At 38.7% G+C, this 26,510-nt stretch overlaps 3 protein-coding genes and 1 long non-coding RNA gene across 7 annotated transcripts; 3 read left to right on the top strand and 1 right to left on the bottom strand.

The window, feature by feature from the left end:
* Positions 1–9,060: 9,060 nt before the first annotated feature.
* Positions 9,061–10,679, top strand: LOC116187530. The gene is made up of 2 exons (XR_004152085.1): positions 9,061–9,130; positions 9,253–10,679. It is a non-coding gene; the product is annotated as an uncharacterized LOC116187530 (long non-coding RNA).
* A 2,692-nt stretch (positions 10,680–13,371) lies between these two features.
* Positions 13,372–16,572, top strand: LOC116187712. Of its 2 annotated transcripts, none has more exons than XM_031516620.1 (10): positions 13,372–13,531; positions 13,770–13,875; positions 13,979–14,138; positions 14,383–14,437; positions 14,525–14,649; positions 14,744–14,836; positions 15,135–15,407; positions 15,536–15,750; positions 15,847–16,068; positions 16,219–16,572. In XM_031516620.1, the coding sequence occupies exons 1-10, from the start codon at positions 13,449–13,451 to the stop codon at positions 16,324–16,326; spliced, it is 1,440 nt and encodes a 479-aa protein (XP_031372480.1). In that variant the 5' UTR covers positions 13,372–13,448; the 3' UTR covers positions 16,327–16,572. The 2 variants fall into 2 exon arrangements, with proteins under 2 accessions (XP_031372480.1, XP_031372479.1); XM_031516619.1 differs by having other exon boundaries at positions 13,488–13,622.
* A 3,688-nt stretch (positions 16,573–20,260) lies between these two features.
* Positions 20,261–23,467, top strand: LOC116187714 (short-chain dehydrogenase TIC 32, chloroplastic). 3 transcript variants are annotated; one of them, XM_031516622.1, is made up of 8 exons: positions 20,261–20,574; positions 21,622–21,853; positions 22,025–22,104; positions 22,191–22,344; positions 22,436–22,514; positions 22,683–22,775; positions 22,854–22,916; positions 23,029–23,467. In XM_031516622.1, exons 1-8 carry the CDS (start codon positions 20,337–20,339, stop codon positions 23,200–23,202), a joined length of 1,113 nt encoding a protein of 370 aa, XP_031372482.1. In that variant the 5' UTR covers positions 20,261–20,336; the 3' UTR covers positions 23,203–23,467. The 3 variants fall into 3 exon arrangements, with proteins under 3 accessions (XP_031372482.1, XP_031372484.1, XP_031372483.1); XM_031516624.1 differs by having other exon boundaries at positions 22,870–22,916; positions 23,029–23,169; XM_031516623.1 differs by having other exon boundaries at positions 20,262–20,574; positions 22,683–22,770; positions 22,870–22,916.
* Positions 23,430–25,793, bottom strand: LOC116187715 (kinetochore protein SPC25 homolog). The gene is made up of 8 exons (XM_031516625.1): positions 25,515–25,793; positions 25,287–25,352; positions 25,050–25,196; positions 24,822–24,935; positions 24,656–24,745; positions 24,430–24,549; positions 24,043–24,281; positions 23,430–23,874 (listed from the first exon to the last, which is right to left on the bottom strand). Exons 1-8 carry the CDS (start codon positions 25,681–25,683, stop codon positions 23,863–23,865), a joined length of 957 nt encoding a protein of 318 aa, XP_031372485.1. The 5' UTR covers positions 25,684–25,793; the 3' UTR covers positions 23,430–23,862.
* Between the last annotated feature and the right edge of the window lie 717 nt (positions 25,794–26,510).

Here is a 26,510-nt window from a genome sequence, read left to right as displayed (position 1 = left end):
CATGATAGAAATCAAATACACTTGGCCCGTGAAGATATAATGGCATCTAAACTGGCCGCCAAGTAAACATGCCCTAACTTTTAAAGAATCTTCCAAGTAAAACCTCAAAACCCCCAAGATGTATGCCAAATTGTTCCTAAGATTAGCCCCCTCCAATGTACCTCAAAAGATTCACCACCCTTGAATTGCTAAATTTTGGTTTCACCCCGCTTTTAGATCCTGGGTTGGATTGTATACGGTTTTTATATAGGCCACCACGACGTTTGTAGTAGGGTCCGGTTGTAATTTTTATATGGATTAACCCTATAATCTTTTTCATTTCCCTTGACTAACCCATAAAAGGGGGAAAAAACAGGGGGAAATCTTGGCTAGAAACACCCTGGTCCCTACATGGACCTTAAAATGGACACATATCACTTAGAAACAAACACAACAGAGCAGAGTAGTTGATAATGTAGCAGTACCCTCCACTCCATCAAAACATTTAAATAGAAGTAATTTGCAAAATAATAGACTACTTAGTTGAGCTCAAATTGCAATCATACACCTAACTTGGAAAGAAATAATAATAATAATAATAATAAATTAAACTGATGATAATCTCACTAGCTATAACATAAGAGCTAAAAGGTAAAAGGTTTGAGAGTCATCAAATGATATATAGGGAAAACTACAAAAATCCATATTGTGATTTGGGATTGGGATAAATTGCACAATGTACTTTTATTATGGACAATTAGCCCCCCGTGGTGTACTCCGTTAGCCATAAGGGGTTACGACGTTAGTTTTTTTTTTTCATTTTTAGTCCTCAATATTTGGCTTTTTAATCATTTTGGTTCTAAATAATTTTTCTTTTATCATTTCTATCCTCAACTTTTCATTTTTTTCATTTTAATCCTAGAAAGAAAATTGAAAGGAAAGGAGGGATTGGAGCCACCAATCAGCGATCATGACCCCTCCACAAGGTCACCGTCGTCCTCCGTGAGTACCGGCGACCTCGGTGGAGGGGTCGAGGTTGCCGATTTGTGACCCCAACCCCCGAATCGACTAGGAACTCCGAGCTGGAGTTCAAGTTGAGTTTAAATCACGATGATCCTTTGTAATCCAAACCAAGGATTCGATCACACGATTTTGATGATACACGACGAGGTATCATCCTCCAGTAACAATAAACTTCGTATATCCTTTATTAGGATATGACTTGAACTTTAGCAGTGCCAACTTATCATCGCAGAATATCTTCCGGTATGAACAGTGTCCTCTATTTAAACCAAATACAACCCACAAAAATAAGAGAAATATACATATAATCAAATATTAAAGAAAGTAAGAATTGACCTTACATTTTTCACCAGCGCATTTATCATGAGGACTGCTACATTTCGTAAGAAACTTAACAGGTCTGTAGAGCACTTATTATTGTAATTCGTATAGTTGCAAGTATCACTCAAGATTTTGCATCTCCTTAGCCCCCTATCCCATCGTTGACTGGGGAATCTCATCATTACCGCTTTCCAACTGCCTTGATCAACTGAATCGAGATATTTATAATTTTGGTAAAGATTATGAATTATCTCACATGTCCTCTAAGTAACTTGTGGCGGTTACTATTTGAAACGAAAAGGACAAATAGTACGTGGCACAAACATCAAAGCGAGTAAGGATAAGATAAGATAATTCAAATAATTAGAATAACTACTCACATACAAAAGTATTAGAATTACAAAAAAGTTTTGAGAAACAGTACCATATTCCGGGATCCTGCAATTAGGGGTGATAATTCGTGTCGTGTTGTGTCTAAACGGGTTCGTGTTATCGAAGTCATAACCCGTACACAACACGAATATTAAACGGGTCAGGTTTTAGAAACTCATACACGACACGTTTATATCCGTATCAACCCGTTTAGACACGTTTAAACCCGTTTATTGAAACGTGTCATAATAGGTACATGTATGCACGACACGATTATAAACGTTATCCGAACACGTTAACACAACTTGTTTATCCGATTAACTCAGTTACCCGAATACATTAACACGATATGTTTATCCGATTAACTCGTTTACCCGAACACGTTAACACGACATGTGTTGGATTTGATGAAAGAAAGGAAAAAAATTAGTTTAGGGACTTAGGAAGTTAGGATTACATAAGGATATTTTGGTAAATCCAAATACATAAACGGATTAACGGGTTACATGATTATAGTAACACGATTAAACATGTCTAAATAAACATGTTTATTCGTGTATAATGGGGTTATACGGGTTCAACCTGATAAGACACGCTTATTAACCGTATTTAAACGGGTTTGACCCGTTTAGACCGATTATCAAAAATGTCCAACCCAAACCTGTTTAACTCCGTGTCGTGTTATCGTGTCGTGTTAAATATTGCCAGCCCTATCTGCAATGCATACAAAAACTCATTCATATCATCTGGCAGGCTTCTTCTTCCGAACATATCCTTAATAATATTATGAAGACATTTGAAGTCATCATTTTCAACTTGCTCCTTCTGCTGAGTTGTACCATTGGTCAGCCTATATAGTTTCACATCGATAAACTTTGTCTCACCACTTGATGAGCTTGCATTATCATATATGAATACTATATATCTATAGATAACTTCCTTGCATATGACTCTTCCTTTTCGTGTATGTATATCAAGCAATCCAAAAATGACTTTATTACTTTCTTCATATCATGATGGATATACAAAACCAAAGAATGATACTTCCCTTGGTCACTCGGTGTATCTAGCAAATTCACTTTTCTTGGAGCAAATCCCTGAGGCTAATTCCACGGCACTCGTACATAACTGTCGATCTTCCCACGTCGATTATGAATGAGCGAGCGAGAGACTTGTGAGTGACATTGAGAGTCTCCACCAATTCTCCAACATCATTGTTTTGATTATACCCCCTTAATGAAACTTCGAACGGGTGCTCTATGCCGTCCCTACTGATCTCAATTGCAGTCCTCCCTGTATTCGCGATAAATTCAACTGGTACCATCCACATCTCTGTTAATTTTTTGAGGAAAGAAGGTGAATAATTAGCGAGGCTAACATCTATATTTTTGGAAAATTCAATGATGAACTCCAATGATGGATACAAGCGAAATGCTCCATAGGATTCAAACTCCCTCATGCGCAAGTTCAGAAGCATAATCAATAGGTATTCTTTCTTGGTGAGCAAAGCATGACATAAGTCAAATACACTTGGCCCGTGAAAATATAATGGCAATCTAAACTGGTCGCCAAGTAAACTTGCCCCGACTTCTAAAGAATCTACCAAGTAAAACCTCAAAACCCGCAAGATATAATTTTTATATGGATCAAGCCTATAATATTTTTCCATTTCCCTTGACTAACCCAAGAAGGGGGGGAGGGGGGTGACTCTTGGCCAAGAACATGCGGATCCCTACATGGACCTTAAAAATGACACATATCACTCAGAAACAAACACAGTAGGGCAGAGCAGCTAACAATGCAGTAGTACCCTTCACTCCATCAAAATATTTAAATAGAAGCAATTTGGAGAATAATGATTATTTCATTGACCTCAAACTGCAACATTATCCACTCAACCTTATATATAAAAACACCGAGACACACATTATATGTATATAAATCCCCTAATACGTAAAAAAAAAAAACACATGGTAAACCCAAATACTGCATCAGACCTGTGCAACTCATAAGTTCATAATCCTATAACAGAGTACACTCACTCGGCAACTTTTTCCTATTAATATAATAATATCTCGAATATCCAAAACAACAAGAGGAAAAAAAACATATATGTCTGGCAGGAGGCTCTTTGACAGTCTATTGGACTTGAATATCACGCGAAGATGCCAATGTTCGTGAAATGCGAAGCTCGAAGAAGGACAAAAAATGAGTATTGAGAAAAAAATGATTTTTACAGCAGAGAAGTAATACAATGCAAGCATGGCGCTTAACGAGGACGACAATCTACAGGCGGGGTGAGGAAGAGAGAGAGAGCTCGAAGAAGCTCACCTTAGTAGGAAGGATGGAGGGAGTGGAGCCTTGGAAGAAGAGAAGAATAATCTTTTGCAGAGAAACGAGCGAGAATGATAATATATATATATATATATATATATATATATGAAGGACTTTGCAGTTTTTTTTTTCCTTTTTTTATTATTTTTCTTACAGATCATATGTATATCTTCTATGGGAATGTAAATTTCTTATTGCTTTTTGCCGTTTGCAATTTGATAATTATTTCTTTTTTTTGATAGGTAGTTTTGATAATTATTTCGATTCCAATTATATAGTTAACATTGTACTGATTTCTTTTTCTCTCAACCCAATTCCTTCTTCCCTTCTATATCGGTTACGGGAATAATTTGGTTCTGGAATTTGAAAGGGAAATTGGTTACGGGATGGTTAAAAGTTTTCAAAATAAAAAATCGTGGTTAACCGTTTTATGCCGAATATATATATATATAGTTTAATTTATATTATTATTAATTATTATTAATGTTAACATAATATAAATATCAATGGGATCTTTGTATAATCTAAATCAAAGAAATGTCAAACAATATAATATAAATCCCTAATCGGCATGAATGTAATGAAGTCTGTTAATTTCTTGATTTCAAATTTTTTTTTATTTTCTGAAGATCACTACGGTAACCGGTTATTTTTCGGAACGATTTTTTATTTTTCATTTTGATACGATTACGGTTACTGAAATTCTTGAACCGAAAATTTGGAATGGTTATGGTTTATGCTAAAAGCCGTACCGTGCCCCACCCCTACTTGAGCTCGCGGGGGAGGTGAGAGATCTTGGGAGCGATGATGCTCGCCGGGGAGCTCTGTGGCGAATGAGAAGCTCGTGTATGGTTTCTTCATGCTTAGACTGTCCAAGGGAGCTCAGCTGTTCGATCGGTCAGCGGCGCCGTCTCTCAGCAGCTTCCGCAGCAATGGCGGTTTGTAGGTGAGTGGTAGTAATTTGAAAATTCGATGAGATCAAAGGGCATAAATTAGGTTGGCCCGGGATGAATATGCCTTATTGCACCACACTGAATGCTGCTTCTGGATCGGGCCGGAATTGAGTATCCATCGGGAAAGCTCATCCTGACAATTTAATTTCCTTTTCTGATTAATTTCCTTCTTTTATTTTATATTTTCCGAATGCTGTTGGTTGTGCCTGAGAAAGTAATACTCTTGCTTGCAGGATACCGCAAGGATCGGGATGATGCAGAACCTGATGATTCTCGGCCTAATCCTCTGATTCCAACCAACGATGATTGCAGGTATCTGACTCCATATTCTTGTATATTATTATTTTGTAAATCCATTATACATTATTTCCGGATTAATTACACACATGAGAACTTAGATTCAACAATGGCTTCTGCGAGAAAGAAAGCTATTACATGCGTTCGACGAGCTATATATCAATCAATTGACGTGAGGCGGCACATAAGTCTCCATATCTAGATATAAAACAGGACAACCTTGATCCGAAAAGGCTGGATGGATAAAGGCCATCAATGAATCTTCCTCCGAGGAATATATGCCTATCCGAGGACCCCACCGAGGTACAAAAAGTATGATAATCTTCCCATCTTTCATAATCAGAAACATGTGAGTGTATTCGAAAGGAGGACTGGCGAGTTTATTTTTAAATTAATCGTGTGAGAGATAGCACAACTTGGTCCAAGTTGAGTTTAAACCACGGTGGTCCTTTTTAATTCAAACATCGGACTCGGTCACACGATTCTGATGATACAAGACGAGATATCCTCCTCTGGTAACAGTTAACTCCGTGTATCCTTTATTAGGATGAGGCTTGAACTTTAGCAGTGTCAATTTATCATCGCAGAATATCATTCTGGTGTGAACGGTTTACTCTACTTAAACCAAATACAACAAGGCCTGACGCACCATCTCTTGATCCTCCATATATATATAATATATATATATATATAGTGTGATCACCTATTCCATATAGTACTATACATAATATTCTTTGAAAATAATCATCCTTGGTTGGTGGATCACGAAATTATAGGGGCATATATAGCATTATATATATCATATAGTTCTTTTTTTTCCCGGTTTGGTCCGTATAATTGGAAACTCGCCCTCCGCTTGAAATCTTTCTATACTATATATATATACACACACATACTAGTAATTAAAGGCCATGTGTTGCTGCGGATTTTAAAATTTTGAGTTTTATAATTTCTTATTCACAATTGGTACACATGTTGGAACTGATGAAAGAATTACAAAATAAAAGATACCACGTTATAAAGGAGATGATGAGATGATTATATGAAATTCAATTTGAAAAGTATGAACTGAAATTTATTGAAATTTCAATGATATATAAATTATTAAATAATAAAAAATACATAATATCTGTTTCAAAAACTTCTCTTAATGGAAAAAAATTTCTCACCTAAATATAATAATTTTATGTGAAACTTAAATAAGCAAGAAAATAAAAATAATAAAGAAATAAAAGAAAATGAAGTTATTATGATGATAATTTTATGAGATTTTGTTAGCGGAAAGATGGAGACGGGGGAGCTATGTAAAAAGTACAACAATATTAAAATGATTAAGACAAGAAGAAGTTGGTGACAGTAGATAGGTTTATCCCAATAGTTAAAATAGTAAATGTATATTTTAAATATATATAAATACTAATAAAAGAAATAGGATAGAGTTGACAAATGCAACCACTCTTGAGAGTAGATATTTTTTTGCTACTTCTCTTTGTAGACGTCTTTGTGACTATGCTTTAGCTTATAAAATATAATATAGTATAGATAGATATAGATATTTGTATATTGTTTGCATTTTACAGACTCGGAAGTAGGAATATACACATGTAGATGTACTTCTACTTAATATATTCTCTTAATCTATTATTACTAATATAAAAAAAAATCTCATTTTTGTGGCTTTTTTTTTGGTAAGGCATATTGTAATAATTATAATCTACATATAATATAAAGTTATATCTCATGCAGTAAATATGGTTATAAAGGTAAATATTTATAGATATAGAGGTACAAAGGTCAATATCTATACAATTAATAGGGTTAAAAAGGTAAATGTTTATTGAAATAGGGTTAGAAAGGTTAATATGTACATAATATTTACTTCTCTAAATAATTTAGATTAAAATTAATTTAAAAATAATAATTAGAAAAGAAACTTTACCTGAATTAATTATTGTAGCTATTTTACCATCATTCTAGATAATTTTATTTATAAAAAAATTGATTTCTGATTGATAGGTTAACTATATAATTTATAAACGAACTAAATCTTATACTTACAAAGTTCAATATATTATTAAACTATTGCAAAACAAATCTCCTATAATTTAAAATTTATGTTGAAAATTTTATGATAGCAAATAAAATTTATATTATTTATAATAACAAATTAAATATTTTATGTGCATAAAACTACAATATAATTACATGTGCTTTTGATCTTGTATAGTTTATGAAAAATATTACTTTATTTAAAATGAATCTATAATTAAACTTGAAAAACATAAAAATTCTCCACCATAAAAATTAATTATAATCACATCTAAAGCAAGAGATTTGTAATTATAATCACATCTAAAGTAAAAAATTCAAGAAATCTCTGTAAAAAATTTATTCGTGCATTACACGGGTGAAAGAAGACTAATTTTTTCCTATAATATGGTGTTATCATATAATTAGAGTCCAATTTTTTCTCCTACCATGAGGGAACTAAATTGAAAAGAAGGTAAAAATATCCCCAAAAATGGGGCAATAACGTACACACATACATGAATGTTCTTAAAAAAATAAAATCCCGCGTAAATGATAAAAACCCCCACCCCAAAAAAAGAAAAAAAAAAAAAAATATATATATATATATATATAGATATATCTACTAGATTATCAACCCGTGCTATGCACGGGGATTTTAACAATTTTATTTAAGTTTTAAAAATTGATTAGTTTTAATTTTATTAATTACTTAATTAGTTCCAGCATTTCTTTCGCATCCTCTTTATCTAAGTAGGATAAACATTTGCCTGTTGTTCACACACCAATATTATTCCTCCAATAATGCATGCATGGGATAATTTGCTAGAAGGAAATAAAAGTTTAAGGGTGAGAACAATGTGTAAAAACAATTGCAGGGGAAAAAATTGAAATGAATTGAAGAAAAAAGGTGTAAATGAAGACCGTGGAATGCTAGTGAGAGAGAGGGAGAGGCTCATATATTTATTAGTCAGTTTGAATTACAGTTTTTGAGTTGATGACAGGTAAACAAGTGGAGGTGATTTTGTATGTAATGAGTTTGTTCGCCCGATGGATCGTGCTGTTGACTTCCGTACACCTATTAGTGGCATTCAACCCCGAGATTTAAGAAAAATTTGGCAGAAAACTCTCTTCCCCGCCCCTAGCTCTTATCTTATTCTGTCTATATCCATCAGTAGATGATTAGGTCTTGAAATACTAATTAGTAGCATAACTGAAACTTTACAGCCTTCTCCTGATAAAAAATTTTCAACAGGTACTGCTATATATATATATATATATATATATATATACTCATATATATTGAGTCATCCAGAGGACGATATGAGGGACACCTCTCAGTATCAACTCTTTTACAAGTAGCTATCTGTCTCTTTACATTTTCAAAATGAAAATTTTATTACACACGCTTGGGCACACGTGTTTCCATGAGAGGGGTGTGGGATACGCCCCGGGCAGCTTCTTATGCTGCGTTTAGTTTCAAAGTAGGATTTAAAATCAGATTTTGATTTTAAAAAAGAGTGGTATAAATGGGATTCACCATTTGACTTTGTATGAGTTATTTTGTTTTGTTGTGAAAAAAAAAAAGTGGTATAAATGGGACCCACTCTTTGACTTTGTATGAATTATTTTGTTTGTTGTTGGTAGAATTAGATTAAAGTTGTAATTTTAAAATCACATTTGCAAACCAAACAAGCCATAATTATGGACTTACTATGTGATGATACCCCTCTTGTTAATGCAGAGAAGGGCGCCGAGAAGCTCTACGGCACTTTGCGTCTGAGTTCCTTGGTATTACCATTCAGAATGGGAAGCACAATCCGGTAATTCATCTCTCTGGTACATGGTCAATAAAATTGCATAGAATACATGACATGAAATCGCGAGTATGTGCTGGAGTTGTATTTTTTATCTGATTTATTTATTATTCCTTCTTCTGTTACAGGTAGAGGATGCTCGTGCTGCAATGATGCTATGCCTGAAGAATTGTAAGAGATGGGAGATCAATATCATCATAAGACCAAATCAAACTCCAAAAGAAGCAGAAGAAACAGAAGCCAAAGAAGAAACCCAGACAAGACGACGCTTCTTTACAAGACGGTCCTACTTCGACTGCATATATCCTAGCATATCTCACGATTTGACCGAATTCCATATGATCCGCAGAAGCTGACCAAGCAAAATTAGTAAACACTGCGAACGGCCTGATTTTAACAATTATTATCATTATTCATTTGTTTGGAGACCTGAAAGATGATGCAGGACCATCGAAGAAGAGGTCAACTTCTTCTTCGTATTCTTCTCGCAGTTCTCGTTCCTCACTTGGTGAAGACTTCGAAAAGCTTTCTGATGGGCTAACAAGTGGCAGCCTCGATCAACTGTAACACATTAGAAAGAGAGAGAGACAGATATGTTTGGTTACCATATCTTCCTCATCTTCATATGCATCAGATGCCCTCAAACTACTGGCATCGGGTATGATAACCACCTCAGACTAGCTTGGGTCGTGAGAATGTCGCAGGTAATGAATTCTCTCTCATCTCGGGTCCTCTTCAGTGTTTTTAAATAATTTTTTCTTGATTCCATTTACACGTCTGCAGTTTTTCTCTTGAAAACTGGAAACCAGCTCTGATGTCCTGTTTGTTCTGCATTTTTCTTGGAGATTTGAAACCGAGGATGGGAAAGCTAAGCATACGTCCTCAGCCACAGGAACAGAAGACACATGACTAGACTGTCTCTCTGATCCTTGCCCATGTTCCTCGGACTACACAGCTGTAACAGCTCTCGTAGTCCCTCGGAACCCATGAAGAAACCCGAGAAGGAATCATCCCAGGAGGTTCTGCTCCGTGTCCCCAACAAAACCTGCCCTCCCGTGGAGAAGAATATTGACAGAAGAAAATCCTCGTCCAAGAAGGCTGTTCAGGATTGCTTTTCCTCCTCCTCTTCTTCTTCTTCTTCTTCTTCTTCTTCTTGTGATGACGATCAAAGTGGTCACCTTCATTCGCCATCCTCGGCTGAGAAAACGACTCTCGAGGTGTGGAACGAAGCAGTTAGAGGGAAAGGTTGTGATGGAAATGAGAGAGATCGAGTCAAGGAGGAGATCCCCGCGTCCCGTTCTTCCAAGGGCTCTGTCTCTACCGCCAAGTACAGGAAGGGAAGAGGTGGGGATTGATGAAAGACTACCGACAAACTCTCATCCTAGAATGAGCAAATCCAACAGGCAGGACTCTCTCAACCTCTCCGATTTCTTGCCACGGCAACACGGTTAAGAGGCAACGCTGCGATCACGAATTACTGAACTTTACTGAGCATAATATTTTCATACTCAGTCAATGATATATAACACTTTCGGCTGCAGAACATTTCATTCTTTATCCGCACTCATCCCACCCACTCTTTTAGGGTTCGATGTGATAGAAATCGTCTATATCTTTGATTTCGTCACCAGTTTCCCCAATGTGTGTTACTTTCCCACGTTACTCTCCTCGAAAAGCATATCCAACAGTTTATCCCTTCACCAAGGAAAACCGGAAATGCTTTCAGAAGCATCACTTATTTTCCAGGGGACGTCAAATTATAGATCTTGAATAAGTAGCAAAGAGGACATGAGGCGGCCGCCTCTCTGTCGAACAAAGTCGATAAAGAGCAGGGGTGCGCTCGAGTATGAAGAGTTGCATGTAGGTACTCCGATACCACATGTAGGAGCTCTCACAAACTCTAACTAATATAATTCGGTTCCGGTGTGGTGAGTTATTAAATCTCGAAAATATTACACAATACACACACACTCTCTCTCTCACAAACACACACTCTTTAGCACACTCACGCTCTTGAGCACTTACATTTCACACCTCTGAGGTGCTTTCCCTGTTGCGTGTGCTCACATTCACAGCACAATGCAAAGATCAGCATCGGCGGACACGTAAAAATTAAATAAATAGATACGGATTATGCCATTAAGGAGCGATCGAGGACAACTTAAATACCAGGGAAATTCACGGCTGATACTTCTTCTCATGGTTTAAGAAATTTTGGAATTTAGCTATCAAATCATTCGTTGCCCACTTTTTGCCATTACATCAATGGGGCCTACTTTCCGCCATGGATCAAAGGTAAGACGCATTCAGGTGTTGATCAGACATTGAAAAGGAGGCAAAGGAGCGATTCAACAACTGAACAGAAGCCATCCCCAGCATACTTATGCCATAGATTGTCGTAGAAGAGTGAGGAACCTTCGATTATACGGTGACTATATAGACAGAGAGGGAATTATATTAGAAACGAGATGTAGACAACTAGGTGAAATTTTAGTACAAGAATTGAACCATATGCATTTATCTTATTATAGAATCGAGAAGGAGTATCATTACATGCAAGGGCGGAGCCAATGTATAATTAGGGGGCAATTGTCCCCTTAAACTTTAATTTTTAAAAATTTTACTTCAAAAATATGTATTTTATGTCAAATTAATATTTTATCCTCCTAAAAAATATTATTTATGCAAGTAATATTTTTGCTCTCTCGATGAAAATTCTGGATCCGCCTGATTACATGGAACATCAACGACTAGACAAATCAACTTGAGCGAAGACTTTCCCCAACTTGAAGGATCGTTTCTTTCCGGGACCAAATTTCAGAAGAGGCCCCACCCTTGGGGTTGGCAACTCGGCTTTAATTTGAATGAGAGGAGATATATGATGCGATGATGTAAATGGTTCTCTTATCTTTATATTTCTTCATTACTCTTTAGAGTTAATAAAAACAAAAATATAAAATTTTCACATTTTAAAGCACCAACTTTTTTTTATTAATGCACGAATTTTAAATTTGATAATAATTATAGCACGATATCAAATTTTTCGCTAATTTGAACGAAATCGATGTCATAAAGTGCGCCAACGACCCCAATCGAGAGTGTGATGGCCAAGGTCGTGGCTCCACCCTTCAAAATCGAGAATATTTCCAATTTAAGGGTTCTTCCGATTCCGAAGGTAGGGGCCTCGATTGCAGCCATCACCCTCCAATTGGGATCGTCAACGCCCTCTTTCGGATTGGGGTCGTCAACGATCTCTATGGCCTCGATTCTGTCTAAATTAAAGAAAATTTTGATGTCGTGCTAAAATTGTTATTAAAGAAAAAAATTCATGCTAGAATTCTTAAAATATGGGGAGTTTGTGTGTGTGTTTTTCTATTAACCCTATTTTTTATTTTATTCAAAATTCTTGCGTTTGCTTTTCCAGGCGTTTCTGGTCTCCTCTTAGGCAGCTTCCATGGCAATTCCCCTTAATGGATCATTTATACGGGAAATCACGCAACTTCAGCGGTACGTAGCTACCATATGTTAATTAATTTTTCAAGGCCATGAGGAACACGGCAATGAGAGATAATTAATAGATATGTTATATCTCAATCTCGTAATCGATTCAAGAACGAAACAAGATCTATTTGTATAGGTATCGATTGGCTTACTAGCTTGTCGGTGTTAGCAGCATTTCATTGAGCTCTAACTATCGATCATTACGTGGATAATCAGTAACGTAGCGGGAGTTCTAAAGCGGAGAAACTTACACGACTATAATATGCATTTCAATGGACTTCTTTTCTTAGTATAATCAACGACGACGGTCTCCGGTACACCTGTCGTCGTGAATCTTCAGCCCCCACTATTCAACGCAACTTCCATATCCTTTTATTTTCCATGCCATATTCTGAGCCACATTCCCATATTATCGAAAGCAGAGATTGCTAACTAATTATTCTCCCACGTTCATAATCAGCCTCCACTTCCCATGAACCAAACTGCTAAAGCAAGACGGAGCATTCCGATTCCGATTCCAATTCCGATTCCAAACCCAAGCTATGTTTTCATTCACAGTTCAGATCCCCCGCTTCTCATCGTATACTATACGTGTCGTTTATGATGATCCAGTGGACCCAATCCACGTTCAAAAGCCCATAGCTTCGAGTCTCTGGGATACAGGCCCAAATATATGCCCATTAGTGGGCCTCTTCCCGGGGGAGTTCAGCCCAACTCCCAGTTCCCCGGCAACGTGAACGGAGGCGACTTCAGTTTCAGTCCTCTTTCTCCTCAGCTTCTGTCTTCTCCGGCTAGGACGAACGCGCAGAGCAAACTGAAAATCATGGCGGGAGATCCACCGGATTCGCAGCAACCAGATTGCTCCTTCGTTTGGGATGAGGCGTCTCAGCTGTACTACCATGCCGGGTATCCTCTTTTGCTCTTCAATGTCTGAGTTCTTTAGGATTCTTCTGTTGAAGGGCAGGATCATGTTCATCGAATCAAGATACAATCACCCGTGAGCATCTCTTTTCGACTCTCCTGTTGAGCTCTTGGGGCTTGATTGCTTCTGATTCAGAGGCTGCAGCTGGGGGATTGCTGTTGACGTATCAAGATTTGTGCTTTTGTTAACGAGTAGTCATAAGTTCTTTTGATTTTTCTTCAGGACTGGATTTTATCATGAACCGAATGGCGGGTGGTACTACAGCAGCAAAGATGGTGTTTATTACAAGTTCGAAGATGGGAATTATGTGCCTTTGGAATCTAACATGGTAGCGTTCGTGTTCTGGTGTCAATCCGGTTGTGATCATTGTATCCTCTTTGCTGTTCATCTGAGCTGCGATGATCATAATTCTCCATTACCCTCTGCTTCAGGTGGAAGAATCTGACGCTCATCAGTGTGAAGGAAGTTCTTCTGTGTACCCCGTTCAAGATGAATCCTCTTCTCACTCGTGTGCTGGTGGGTACGAGAAGTTATTTGTAAAAGGAGATGGACAAGATATAATTGGAGTTGCACAAGACAATAGTTTTTCCGGTAAACCATCTTTCGGCACACTAGTTGCTTCCATTAACTAAGGAATTATGAAGATAAATGGTTACATGACGTTGTGAAGTTTTGGGATTTCCATTTATTTGCAGCCTCATGTAAGCATAGGGTTTTGCCTTAGACACGCTCAAGAGTTTATTGATAAACAGATGGTCACACATTGGATGTCTCGGTAACGCTTAACAAGTTAGGTGTGTGGTTCTTATGACATAAATCTTGCTTGTTCCGACAGGCAGCCTTTGTGCGGAAAGTCCTACTCCTCAAAATCCACCCCCACCATCGGAATGGTACTGTTATATTTCTGACATGTACATTTAGCTCTTCTATATTCTCTGTGGTTGACTTTTGAAACTAATAATTTTAAGTTCTGTCAGGTTAGAGGATACACTCATCGAACTTTATTTGTCCAATTATTCCAAATCTGGAGCTGATGCTAGTGAAGATGCGGCAAAATCTGTAGAGGCATGTAACAGGACCGATGTTAATCTGTTATCGAATGGTTAGGGATATGTCTTCTATGCAATAGTTATATTTTTGTGTTCAACAAACTGCTCATATGGGCTATGCCTTAATGGACATGATATGCAATGCAGAAGAGAGTGAAGATTACGAGTTAGAGGAAGGAGAATGGATTCCAGAGGATGACTATAATCCATCTGATTCCATTGGAAATACTTTATCTGAAGGTATTTCAGTTTATGCGATCTGATCTTTTTAATCTATGTCCATAACTTTGGTTTCTAGGTTTCGATGCTGACAATTTGGCAACGTCTGTAAAACCTTGTGCTCTGAATTTTATGATAATTAACAAGGTAATTGACAAGGTGGTGCAGAATTTTGTGAGGATCTTGCTTAATGTAGTCAAATTTTGTAGGTCAACACTCTGAATGCTTATTCTCAGTTATAACTTCAGACCAGAAAAGAGGTTGTTTGCCCCTCAAAGGATAAAAGATTTTTATGGATTTGGTATTTTATCTCATGCAGGATTCAATGAGGATGAGGAGAACTGGCGAGCTCAATATGGTCAGGTCACTCAGGTTCGCGAAGAACTTGTGGTAGATTTCCCAGTCGTGGATTTGTGGGACTGGTCTATGGTAAGAGGAGCAGGAAAGGATGGAAAAGTTCAGGTGGCCCGTTTAGTTGGACGACCTGTCAAGCAAACTGTTAAGCTCCATCCCTCAGTGCCCGCTGGTGGAGGCCTTCTAAAGACTGCTCCAATATGCCAAGTGAGCTTCGATCTGGTACGAGTTAGGACAGGTTTGGTTTCCATGCAGATTTTCGCCATTTACATATAGTTCTTTGAATGGAAAAAAGAAAAGAAAATGTTTGTCCTTAATTAGTATCCTCAATCTTTCTCTTTCACACCTTGGAGTTCTTCTTTGCAGGACAAGTATACAAGTTGCGAAGTCCTAGTGCAAGATACTTAGCTTCCCTGTCTTCATATGATTCTTCCAATCCAACAAAAGATTGGGGGTTCCCTGACTTTTCAGTCGATGACCACTCTCTTCCCTTGTCCAAATCCCGCAAGAACAGCAAACTTAAATTAGCTGATGAGGCTGGAACTAACATTATGTTAGATCAACTGTTAGGATCTGAGAAGGTAGGTATTAAAAGAAGGGTACTGTGGACCTTCTAAAAATTGCTTGCAGCTATAGTAGTATGGCTTGCAAGTTGACCTTATCGTTCATGTTAACAGCATAAAGAACAAAGATATAGGGACAGAGCTGCTGAGAGAAGAACCTTGCATGGTGGTTTCAGTTTTGGCCCTGGACAGAAGAATTCTCTATCAAATGCTGATGATGCGCAATCTTCACCACCTTCTGTGTCCACAGAGGAAGCTGCAGCAGAGGCCATGAACATGACTTTTGGAGCTGGTAGTTATGCCCGAAAGGTCCTCGAAAATATGGGCTGGAAAGAGGTATCTACAGTAAATCAAGTCTCAGTCAGTAGTAGAACGTGCTGTATCAAATTATAAAGCTGAGATCTTCAGCTCTATTTACTTGCAATTGTCTGCGTGGTTTAGCCAATTAAAATTTTAGTAACTTATGAAATTACCTCTTATCATCAGGGAGAAGCTCTAGGCAGCAGCACAAAGGGTTTACTCGAACCAATTCGGGCTGTTGGGAATGTTGGCAGTGCTGGGTTGGGCTGGCCTCAAAGAGCCAAACACAAATGAGATGCTCAAGCTCTCTCTTAAGAAGTATGTATGACCACAGTATGTATTGTTTCTCTTCAGAGGGACCTTGTGCTTAGGGCAGTAGATAAATGTCTTGTTACCTAATGATGAATAAGATAAATAGGATAGTCCATGCTTATTCAACTTGAATTAAATTTTTCTAAATGAAATATTGACATGTTGATTTAAGATGAAGCATTCCCTCAATGCCTATCATTATGTTCATAAACAGTATTATACTTTGGATCATCCTGTCTTCTCATATGAAAATATTGGGAACATGCTGACCCTTTAAGCATTCTAAGATTAATAATGCAAACTCTATCCATACTAACTGTCTCATGTTATTGATGTGTTAATGCTGCCGAAAACATTTTGGTGTTAAAATTCATTGTTAGATTCACTGTCAAGTAAATGAAAACCTGCAGGTCCGTTGACTTCTGTATCTAGTCTACAATCTAGAATAATAACTCCAGATCAGTTGTGATAGGCTTCTCTCATGCTACAGGCTGTGAATGGGAAATTCTCGGGTTCTTCTCTGCAGTTAGTAGTAGTATGTTGAAGTTATTTCTGAGGTTGCGCTTTAATTTCAGAATAATTGATGGTGTAGGCCGTCTTCTTCTTCTTCTTCCTCCAACTTCATCAATGGTTGAAATTGCTGCATTTTTCTGGCATCGATCATACAACTTAACCCATCTAGTCAGTCTCTACCCCCAAAAAACTTTTGCTGCCTCCTCTTTTCACCTTCTGTAGAAACTCCATTCGCTCCAAGTCCTCACTGTGAAAATGGCAAACACTTTATTCTGTCCTGAAATGAGTTTTGCTGTTGAGATTTGATTTCCTCTGCCGACTCTTTTGCTAACACCCAGAAATATTTTAATCAGTAAAAAATGAAAGCAATCACAAGTTAGCAAAGTTGATTGTCTCTGCAAATGAGTGTCTATGTGGAGGTTTTGTGCCCAAATCTTTCAATCAAGATGGCATGCTAGTGCAACAAAAGGTCCTAAGCTACTTCTATCTTTTTCTTTTTTATATGGAATTTAAAAACCCTGGAATTCATCTCTTTTTGGATAGATTTGCTTCATGGAGATGAAGACAAGCGACCTTTTCTTGGAGAAAATCTCTTGGTGTTGATTATTGCTTAACATGTTGATTACTGATTACCATTTGCATAATTTATTGGCTGATAATCTTGGATTAGAAGGCCATGATGAGAAAAGATCTCAGCCCTCGATCATGTTTCCCTTTCCCCCTTGATTGGCTCATACTGGTTGCGAGCCCCACCTTCATGGGGGACCCCACCTGCCATCCCACGATTGGCATTTGGCACGTGTGGAGCTGCATATTCAGAGTGATATTAATTTTTTTTGTGACCTTTTCTCTCTCTCTCTCTCTCTCTCTCTCTCTTCTTCTTCTTCTTTTTTTTTTCCCAATTGGAGGCTACTCTCAATGTTGTTCATGGTTGACAAAAGTCTGGCTTAGGTTTGATGATTGATCGGAGGAAAGTTGAGTGCTTGTCGGCAGGTTCTTGTTGAAGCTTCTTGTTGAATTGAATCAATTCAGGTAGAGAAATAAGGAATTTTTGTTGTTGGGAGGGGACACGATTTGGACATACGGGCCCATATGGGTCTTTGATAGGGGTGTTCTTGTCATTCTACCTCTCCATCATGGGAATTTTGCTTTATTCTCATCCCTTTTTACCTGTTTGGTTAAATGGTAACAAATTTGCAAATTGTTGGGTGGAGAGAGGCTTCATTTTCTGGGTTAGGTGGCTAATTGTCTTACTTAAGGGGTTACATGCTATTCTAAAAGTCCATCTTGTGGAGTTGTTGGCCTGGCATATTAGATACATCGGCCGTTTCCGTTCAGATTAATTGAATGTAATCGAAATGGTCTCTCCGACGGTGCAAAACAATGGTACTTTTAAATTTTTCAGGCTTTTTAAGGCACCGTATAACATTTTGGACGCACAGTTCCAAAGACCAAACTGGATGGAACGGTGCCTGGCTCTGCCAACATGGATGCACTAGAAATTGTTTCCTAGTTCTTCTTGCAAGCTCAAACTTCTTCCGACATGAAAATCCGAATTCACCGACCCTTTCTTTCTCTTTGATGAAGCTAAGAGCTCTTGCCCGCTTTATGCTTTTGAATTATGGGGATAACATGGCTTTTGTGCTCAACAAGAAGGGCAAATAAAAAGCACAGTGAAAATGCACCATATATAATCAATCTTCACTTTGACCCTTTTTAGGGCCATAATTGTAATAATGGATAAAGCATAGCACAGCAATTGGGTGAAATTGAAATTGAAAGGAAGAAAGATAGACTAGAAACCAAAGCAAAGACGATATCACATGTGAAACCACAGCATCAAGTGCTCCATAAACCAGAGGCAGCTCTATGAGAGTTGTACTCAACTTGGGAGACCATTAGGACCCACTCCTACTCCCAAGCAAAAGACTTCATTGTTGGAGGGTCGACTTCGACCTCGCCTTGCCCTCTAAAGTATCGCTTCTTTTCAGACCAGATCAATAGTTAGCTGCATTAATCCGTGACTAAGGTTGTGGGGGGAATATGATGATTGACCGACTAGGTTGATCGGGTCGGGAAGAGTCGCATTTTATCTCCGGTCTCAGGGTCGGAAATGGAGCTATCATGTCTCTGAGTGGAAGATAATGGAAAAGGAAGGCAAGGGATGGTCCAAAATTGCGACAAAAGTGAGGGTTGAGAGGGACACAATAGCACGCAGCAAAAGCGTCTTTGTCTGTTCCCAATCTCTTCATCACTCACTGAAAATTTGGAACTTCTCGAACGTATTTGTTCCTTTACTGATGATGCTGTTGTCAATTATTTGTTTTTGTACATGTGCACGTGTAAGACAGTCCATGATGTGGTCTGCTGCCCCCGTATTCAAACTTGAGAGACACGGAAACTCGACATAAACGTTTAATTTGAAGTACGCAGACGGATCGAGTCGAAACAGTTCGGATGGACAGCCTACAACAAAAGCACATAATAAAAAGTAAAAAAGAGCTGATAGTGTTGTTTGTTCATCTTGGCTATTGATTTTGCTTGAGAATAATGAAACCATGATTAATGTATAATTAGTGTTTTATAATCTGTGAAGTTAAGGAGTCATGTGTTAGAGGACAATTTGCTTCCCTAATTGTCACATCCAAACTACTAATCACATTGCCTCACCTAAAGTGAAAAGGAGCAAAATCTACAGTTCCGCAAAACTTTTACCTAAACTTTCACCCACCAAGAAGTGAAAATTCTTGACAGCAAGTTCAATCGACCACTGATGACAACACCCTGATGTCATGGCTGTTCCGTGTTATTCGTGGTTCTCTCTGCACACTGTCAAGCTCAGCCTGCATGCAGGAAGGAGTACCGGTATAGACCGATCATATGCTTGAGATATGTTCCTGATAAACCATCCATGGAACTTAAGCACTTAGACATATGGTCTACCATTGAACACTGATAGGAATCATTGCAATAAAGGAAAATGTGAGGAGTTGACTGTAGATATTATAATTAGGAGAGAAGACAAGACGCTAAAAAAGTTCCATTTTCACACTGACAACATATTAATACCAAACCACGAGATGCAATGTAACTAGTAAACTGTATTTTATAAGGGTTCGAAATCATCTGAAAGCACTTTGTGAACCAAGCCTGAATGAGAAGTAGTGTAAGAACTCGGAAAAAGGAATATTTCAGTCCCAAGCTTTGGTTTGTGCTAATTAAGGACTTGTGCTATCTGTCTATGGACCACACACCGTGCAATAGTTGCCTTCTAGACCCACCAACCGTATCCCAAATATGGTCTCCCAAAGTAAACCAATTAATTATTATTATTATTATTATCACTTTTTTTTTCAAAAAAAAAAAAGGAAGAAGAAAGGGGAAAAGCCTTGAAAAACTCTGACTTATGCAGCAGATTGGTTGGTTCTCAGGGTGTTGAGAGAGAGGGAGAGTGAGCGGGAAGGGGTCAACAGAGAATTATGGACTATCAGAACATTATAAATCCTCTATACATCTGTGGCTTCTTCCTGACAAAGCTTGCCTCTCTGTGTCTTGAACTCCTCAGCTGTGTCCTGATGAAGGAGACCCTCAGGTACTTGGCAGGCATTGCAGGCCCGAGCGGTTACGGTTCCAACTCCACTGCCGAGCAAGTCACTGAGTTGCCCTCCTGGCCATCATGCTCACTCTTCTCTCCTCAGCTCACCGCCATTGTCACCGGTAAGTAAGTAAACTAATATATAATAGAAATAAATCTCTGTTAAGTAGTTTATCTCTCTGCGTCTATAACGATGAAGCTGTGGAATATGTTTTTCCACACACTCTCTTCCTCCTCGGAGCTTGAGCTCGCCGACAAGGTCCCCCTTGGCAGTTGAGGATCCCTGCAATCTGTGCTTTGCATTCCTCACTGTGGAGTGTTGTTTCTGCTGTGCACAGCTCACTGAACTGGCTGCAGGTATATCCTCGGGTGGAGAGGATAGCCGATATATATCGAGACGATTGAAGAGAGGAACATAGTGAAATTCGATTTTGGATTGTTCGAGTAGAACGTTTGCACAATTCTTCGCTTGCTGAATTCTGATCGCAGTCTCTTCTCTCAGTTGACAAAATATTCATGCAGCAACACTACGCATTTATATGTATTCTTGCTTTTCAAAACTTCCAAGACGAATCTCATTCTTCCTCACTGCCCTATCCATCCAGAACACGCCACGTGAAAAAGCTAGAAGCGATTGTCAGACAATTACCAGTCTCTCATTTTCGTTCAAGTGTTTACTGTATTCCATATCCGATTACTGTTCTCATCAAACATGTGAAGAATAAACAGTTCTATGTTGTCCCCCCTCCACCTCCTCCATCCACTCACCATTACACGAATTCGCGCCGAGATCCTCTCACGCTCAAGTCTCTCGGCATGATTTGCCATTGAATATATTTGCAGGACCAATGGCAGACATAGTTTCCATCAGCTTACGTATATAATAAGTTGGTAGCCATATCATATATCATATATATATATATATATTATTTCGTGTGGCTCTTTTTGACTGTAGGAGGATATGGTTTTGTCTCTTGTGGGGCCTCATCCTGGACTACATGGAAAGGAATATTCTTAACATTAGATTTCTCTTCGGTTAGTAAGATTACGAGATGTCATTCGAGCGTCAACCTGATCTTAGTTATGATGTATGTTACACTTGGAAAACCGGAGTCCATGCGAATGGAATTATAACAAATGAGCAAAGAACTGATCTCCTTTTTTTACAGGGGCAACTTCGGGAATAGGAGCTGAAACAGCAAGGGTGCTGGCAAAGAGAGGGGTCAGAATAGTAATTCCAGCAAGGAATCTCAGGAAGGCTGAGGAAGTGAAGGAGAAGATTCTGAGGGAATCTCCACGTGCTGAGATTCTTGTTTTGGAGATAGACCTCAGCTCATTCACTTCCATAAGCAGATTCTGCTCAGAGTTCCTCTCCCTAGGACTGCCCCTAAACATCCTCATGTAAGTTAACAAGAATTTCCCGAAAAACGGGATGTCGTGCAGTGTCACACGTCCCTGGCCCGGAATCATAGAGGTCCTAGATTTGGACTTCTCGTGTCCTTATGTTTCTCTTTCCTCACAGATTCGACCTAAAACTTATTTTTCTTTTGCAATCGGACCCTCGTTCTGCAGAAACAATGCAGGAGTGTTCTCTCAGAAGATGGAGTTCTCTGAGGAAAAGATGGAGATGACATTTGCAACAAATTACTTGGGTAATTAATTTAATGACCAGATAATCTTATTTTTTAAGATAAGATAAGAAAAACTGTGTTAATATTATCTTTTGCTATGTTTACAGGGCATTATCTGCTAACTGAGCTGCTGCTGGAGAAGATGATAGAAACAGCCGCAGAAACAGGCGTACAGGGAAGGATCATCAATGTTTCTTCGGTGATCCACAGCTGGGTTAACAAGGAGACCTTCTGCTTCAACAAAATGCTCAGCCCAAAGATGTAACGTCCTCCTTATCTATGATTTGTTGCCATATTCTCGACTCAGTCCCCCAAGAAACATAGCATATGTAATTCCCGCTTCATTTTGCAGTTATAATGGGACCCGTGCATATGCTCAGTCGAAACTGGCCAACATCTTGCATGCCAAGGAAATGGCAAGACAGCTGAAGGTATAATATGATAATATCCTACCATATTACATTCCCGGAGCCAAATTCCAATTATTAGGACTCAGGTTATCATCTATTTTCCCATATTTTCTTTTCAGTTCGGGGGAAGTATGTAGTTTCCAATATACCGATACGCTTCTTCCTTTCTGATTTGATTTTCTTCTGCAGGCAAGGAATGCGAGAGTAACCATAAATGCAGTGCATCCCGGAATCGTGAAGACTGGAATTGTTAGGGCACACAAAGGCTTTATTACAGGCATGGTATTCTAAAATATGCAACAAATTTTACCTTTAAAAGGGACTAAAGGAAAAAAAAAAATCTAACCTAATGCATGAAAGACCTTTGCTTCTGCAGATTCCCTATATTTCATTGCATCCAAATTATTGAAGACCATATCTCAGGTTAGCCGCATGCACCGGCATTTTCTTTCAATAATTCTGTTGGCTCAGCTGCGCAAGGGAGTTTACAACATTCAATGACCCATGACATTAAAGGAAACACATGTGGTTGCAGGGGGCATCGACAACGTGCTATGCAGCTCTGAGCCCCCAGGTGGAAGGGGTCAGCGGGAAGTACTTTGCAGACTGTAATGAAAGAGCCTGCTCGGCTCTAGCGAATGATGAACGCGAAGCGAGAAAGCTATGGAAGCAGACCCGAGTGATGATTCAGAGGCGGTTGGGTCAATGACGAGATTAACCGAAAAGATTCTTTCTAAACATATACGAGCTCATGATTCGTGTATATAAATATAAGCCTAGAATACTCGAAAGAGAAGAAAAAATGTAGAACTATAGGATCTCAGAGTCTATAACAATAGACGATGAAGAAGTGAAGTACATGTAAATAAGTTTCTTCACAACAGCAGGAACAAGTGTTACTATTATAGCAGATCTAATAATGATCAGCTCATGTCATCTCAAAATCGAAATGAAATCCCAGAAAATTTCTTTCATCGGCTCTTTTGCAGCCTTTCTTGCGACAACAGTATCTTTCCTCCATCGGTGAAATACAAAATAAATTACATAGTACGATCACCAGACAGGAAAGCAAATGTTCTCCCAAACAACCTTATTTCACAAAACGAAACAATGATAAAACATCGCAGTTGTGGGAAAGACAAGCAACCCGAGAATAACACCTCTCAAACATGCTAATTTGACGAGTACAACCAGGGACCAATGGTAAGCTGACGTCTAGTTACCTATGGCCACAGGTTAGATGCTTCATTTGGATGATCAAGAAAGCAGGCAAATTTTGAGTCTAGAACACAGAGTAGCAGAGGATGTACTTCGGATAATAATTTGTCAACATGGTCACAAGACATGATCTATCTGTGACTAACAGTCATCATTTTGTAACCTGCCATGACAAAAAAGGATTATGACCAACGGATCGCCAAAACACAAATGGAACCATGAACATATCATTGACATAACTATAATATTTCGAACAGCTGAATAGGAATAGATGAAAAAACAGAAACAAGACATACAAAAGTACAGACTACACCATTGAACCAGACAACACCTTAGTAAAACGAGAAGAGCGTCGAAGAGATGATGCTGATCCAGAAGACAAAGCTGATTCTTTAGCGGCTCTCCCGGGGTTAGCTTTCTTAACATTCTTGTTAACTTTGGTATGTTGAAACTGATCCTCTGGTTCGCTTGTTGGAGTTCCGCTTATCTCAGTAGAAACTGATGTGACTGGAGCAGACACAGAGACTGTCAAAGATTCTTGAGGAAGAGCTACCATTTGGGGCAAGGATCCTGTCAGGTCAAAAACTCTTATCAGGAATACAAGAAATTCTAGATAATCTGAACTAAAGCAGAGTGGGTTTCCATTAAGAATGAATGGAACTTCTGAATTTACAACGAATTGGACAAAGAGTAAATAGATCATGAGGTTGTCATCTACCTTCTGCTGCTTCTTGAAATTTTCTTCTCATAATCCTGACAAATTTATAAAGATCATTGCTTTTGTTCAACTCGAGGACCAACTCCTTGGTGCTGTCTACAAGTGGATCACACTGCAATACTGAGGCAACGAGGGAGAAATATGAGTAAGTAACCAGAGTTCAGCTTCTTGTTGCAACTTCAAAGCGTCAATCAGCAAAAGCAGTGGAAGTAAAACAAATACTTACATGTGTATGTATCATTTGCATGGCGAATGGTGAAGGAGTACACATGATCCGGTCTTTTCACATCAACATTGTTGAACATGAACTTAACCCCTACAAGGACATGCCACCTATTTATATCCCACCATGAGAAAGCAACAATGGCATGTGTCATCAATGATATGCTTACCACTTCCACCTTCAATTCTGAGACCAAGGACCCGACTGTACCATGAGATTGCCTCCTGAATCTCCTCCTTCCATTTAGCTCCTTGTTCATTCTTCTCTTCTGCTGCTGCCAAACCTTTAATTGGAAAAAGTAATTGAATTAAAAATGCCAGATCGACTAGATCATTCTTGCTAGCTCTAGCAGACGTTTCTGGCAGGCAACAGATCAACAAAACGAAGAGGCACATACCCAGTGATTCACGGGACATAATTGCCGCGTATTCATCTCTCCGAGCCTTCTGATCCTGCAAAATTCTCTTAAGTTCCTCGACCCTAGCTTTTATTGCAGAAATGGATTCCGTAGTAGCCATCCGCTTGGCCTCAGTACGGGTCTTAACTACATAATCAAATGCGACAAGTTCAACGAAACCACGCTTCAGCAACGGAACAACTGATATACTAATATCGAACAAATCAGGGGGCAGACCTGCAAGGGCTTTGACAAGCTCATCCTCTGCCTCTTTCAAGCTGCTTTTCATCTTCAACAACCGTCCTAGACACAAAAGTTCGCACATTTTCAGCTTGATCCATCTAAAAACCAAAAGGGGATGCCCTAATTTCCGCTTCAGACTCCACGGCCGAGAAAGCAAGGGTAGAATTCCATTCAGGGATGTGAAGCCGACAGCATGAGAAGTAGAGAGGGGCAACAACTGACCTTGATTTTGGACGGTCTCTTGCGATTTGGTCTTGATGGAATCGAGTGCGCCGAGAAACGATGAAGCGAAGGAGTCCATCTTCTGCCGGTGAACTGACATCTCTCGGTCGCACATCAGCCGCAGCGACTCCATCTTCGTTCTCGCGGGCTCTTCTTCTCTGATCTGCATCGCGCTTCTCACTCTCAGTCACAGAGACAGTGAAGAGAGAGAGAGAGTGTGTGTGTGACTGCGTTTGAACGATACCTCTTTCACTTCAGCCCGCGCCATTCCTGCTTCGAAGATAGACACGGCTGCAAAGAAAAACGTATAATTGGAATCGGTACTTAAAATTTTGTAGTTTCTAATTGTAGTCCTCATACATTCACTATTATCCTATCGAGTGCTCAAACTATCCACAAGCTTTAGTTGGGCTAGTGGATCCTCTGATGGGCTCTCTTGGGAGGTTTCTTCGAGGTTTGGGCTCCTGAGCCTACAATCACATGTTTTTGAGCCACATGCATGTGGGAGGCACCCATAATCGAGGTCGCTCGATAGTCTCTGCGCTCCGACAGTAGTTTCAGGCATGAAACTAGAGGGGGTCATTTCGGAAACGGATCCCATATTGTTAAAGTGTTACCACAAACATGATTTATATGGTCTCGATAGAACGAACTGCAACATCTGCGGTTACCATAAACATATTTTTATTGTCACAATCGTATCATGAATCTGATAATATGTGACATGTTGTCATCTTGTTGATGAAACTATCCACAAAATCAAATTCTAATTAGAAAAATGAGGTTCGATGCTGTAAGGATTACAAAAATTGAAGGAAAATGGAAAAGTAGTAATTGTGTTATTGATTTTTGTTGTGTAGTGAGTAGAGTTAAAGTTATAGATAAAATTTGTGTTTGGTTTTAAAGTTAAGAGTTAAGTTTTTTATTTTAATTGAATTATAATGATTGTGTTGTTGAATTATGAGAAAAAATATAAAAAAGTAACGAATAGTTGAT

Source organism: Punica granatum, chromosome 8, assembly GCF_007655135.1.
Source record: "Punica granatum isolate Tunisia-2019 chromosome 8, ASM765513v2, whole genome shotgun sequence".
Taxonomy (NCBI): domain Eukaryota; kingdom Viridiplantae; phylum Streptophyta; class Magnoliopsida; order Myrtales; family Lythraceae; genus Punica; species Punica granatum.
The sequence above is the reverse complement of the archived record's forward strand: the minus strand, read 5'-3'. Positions and strand labels throughout refer to the sequence as shown.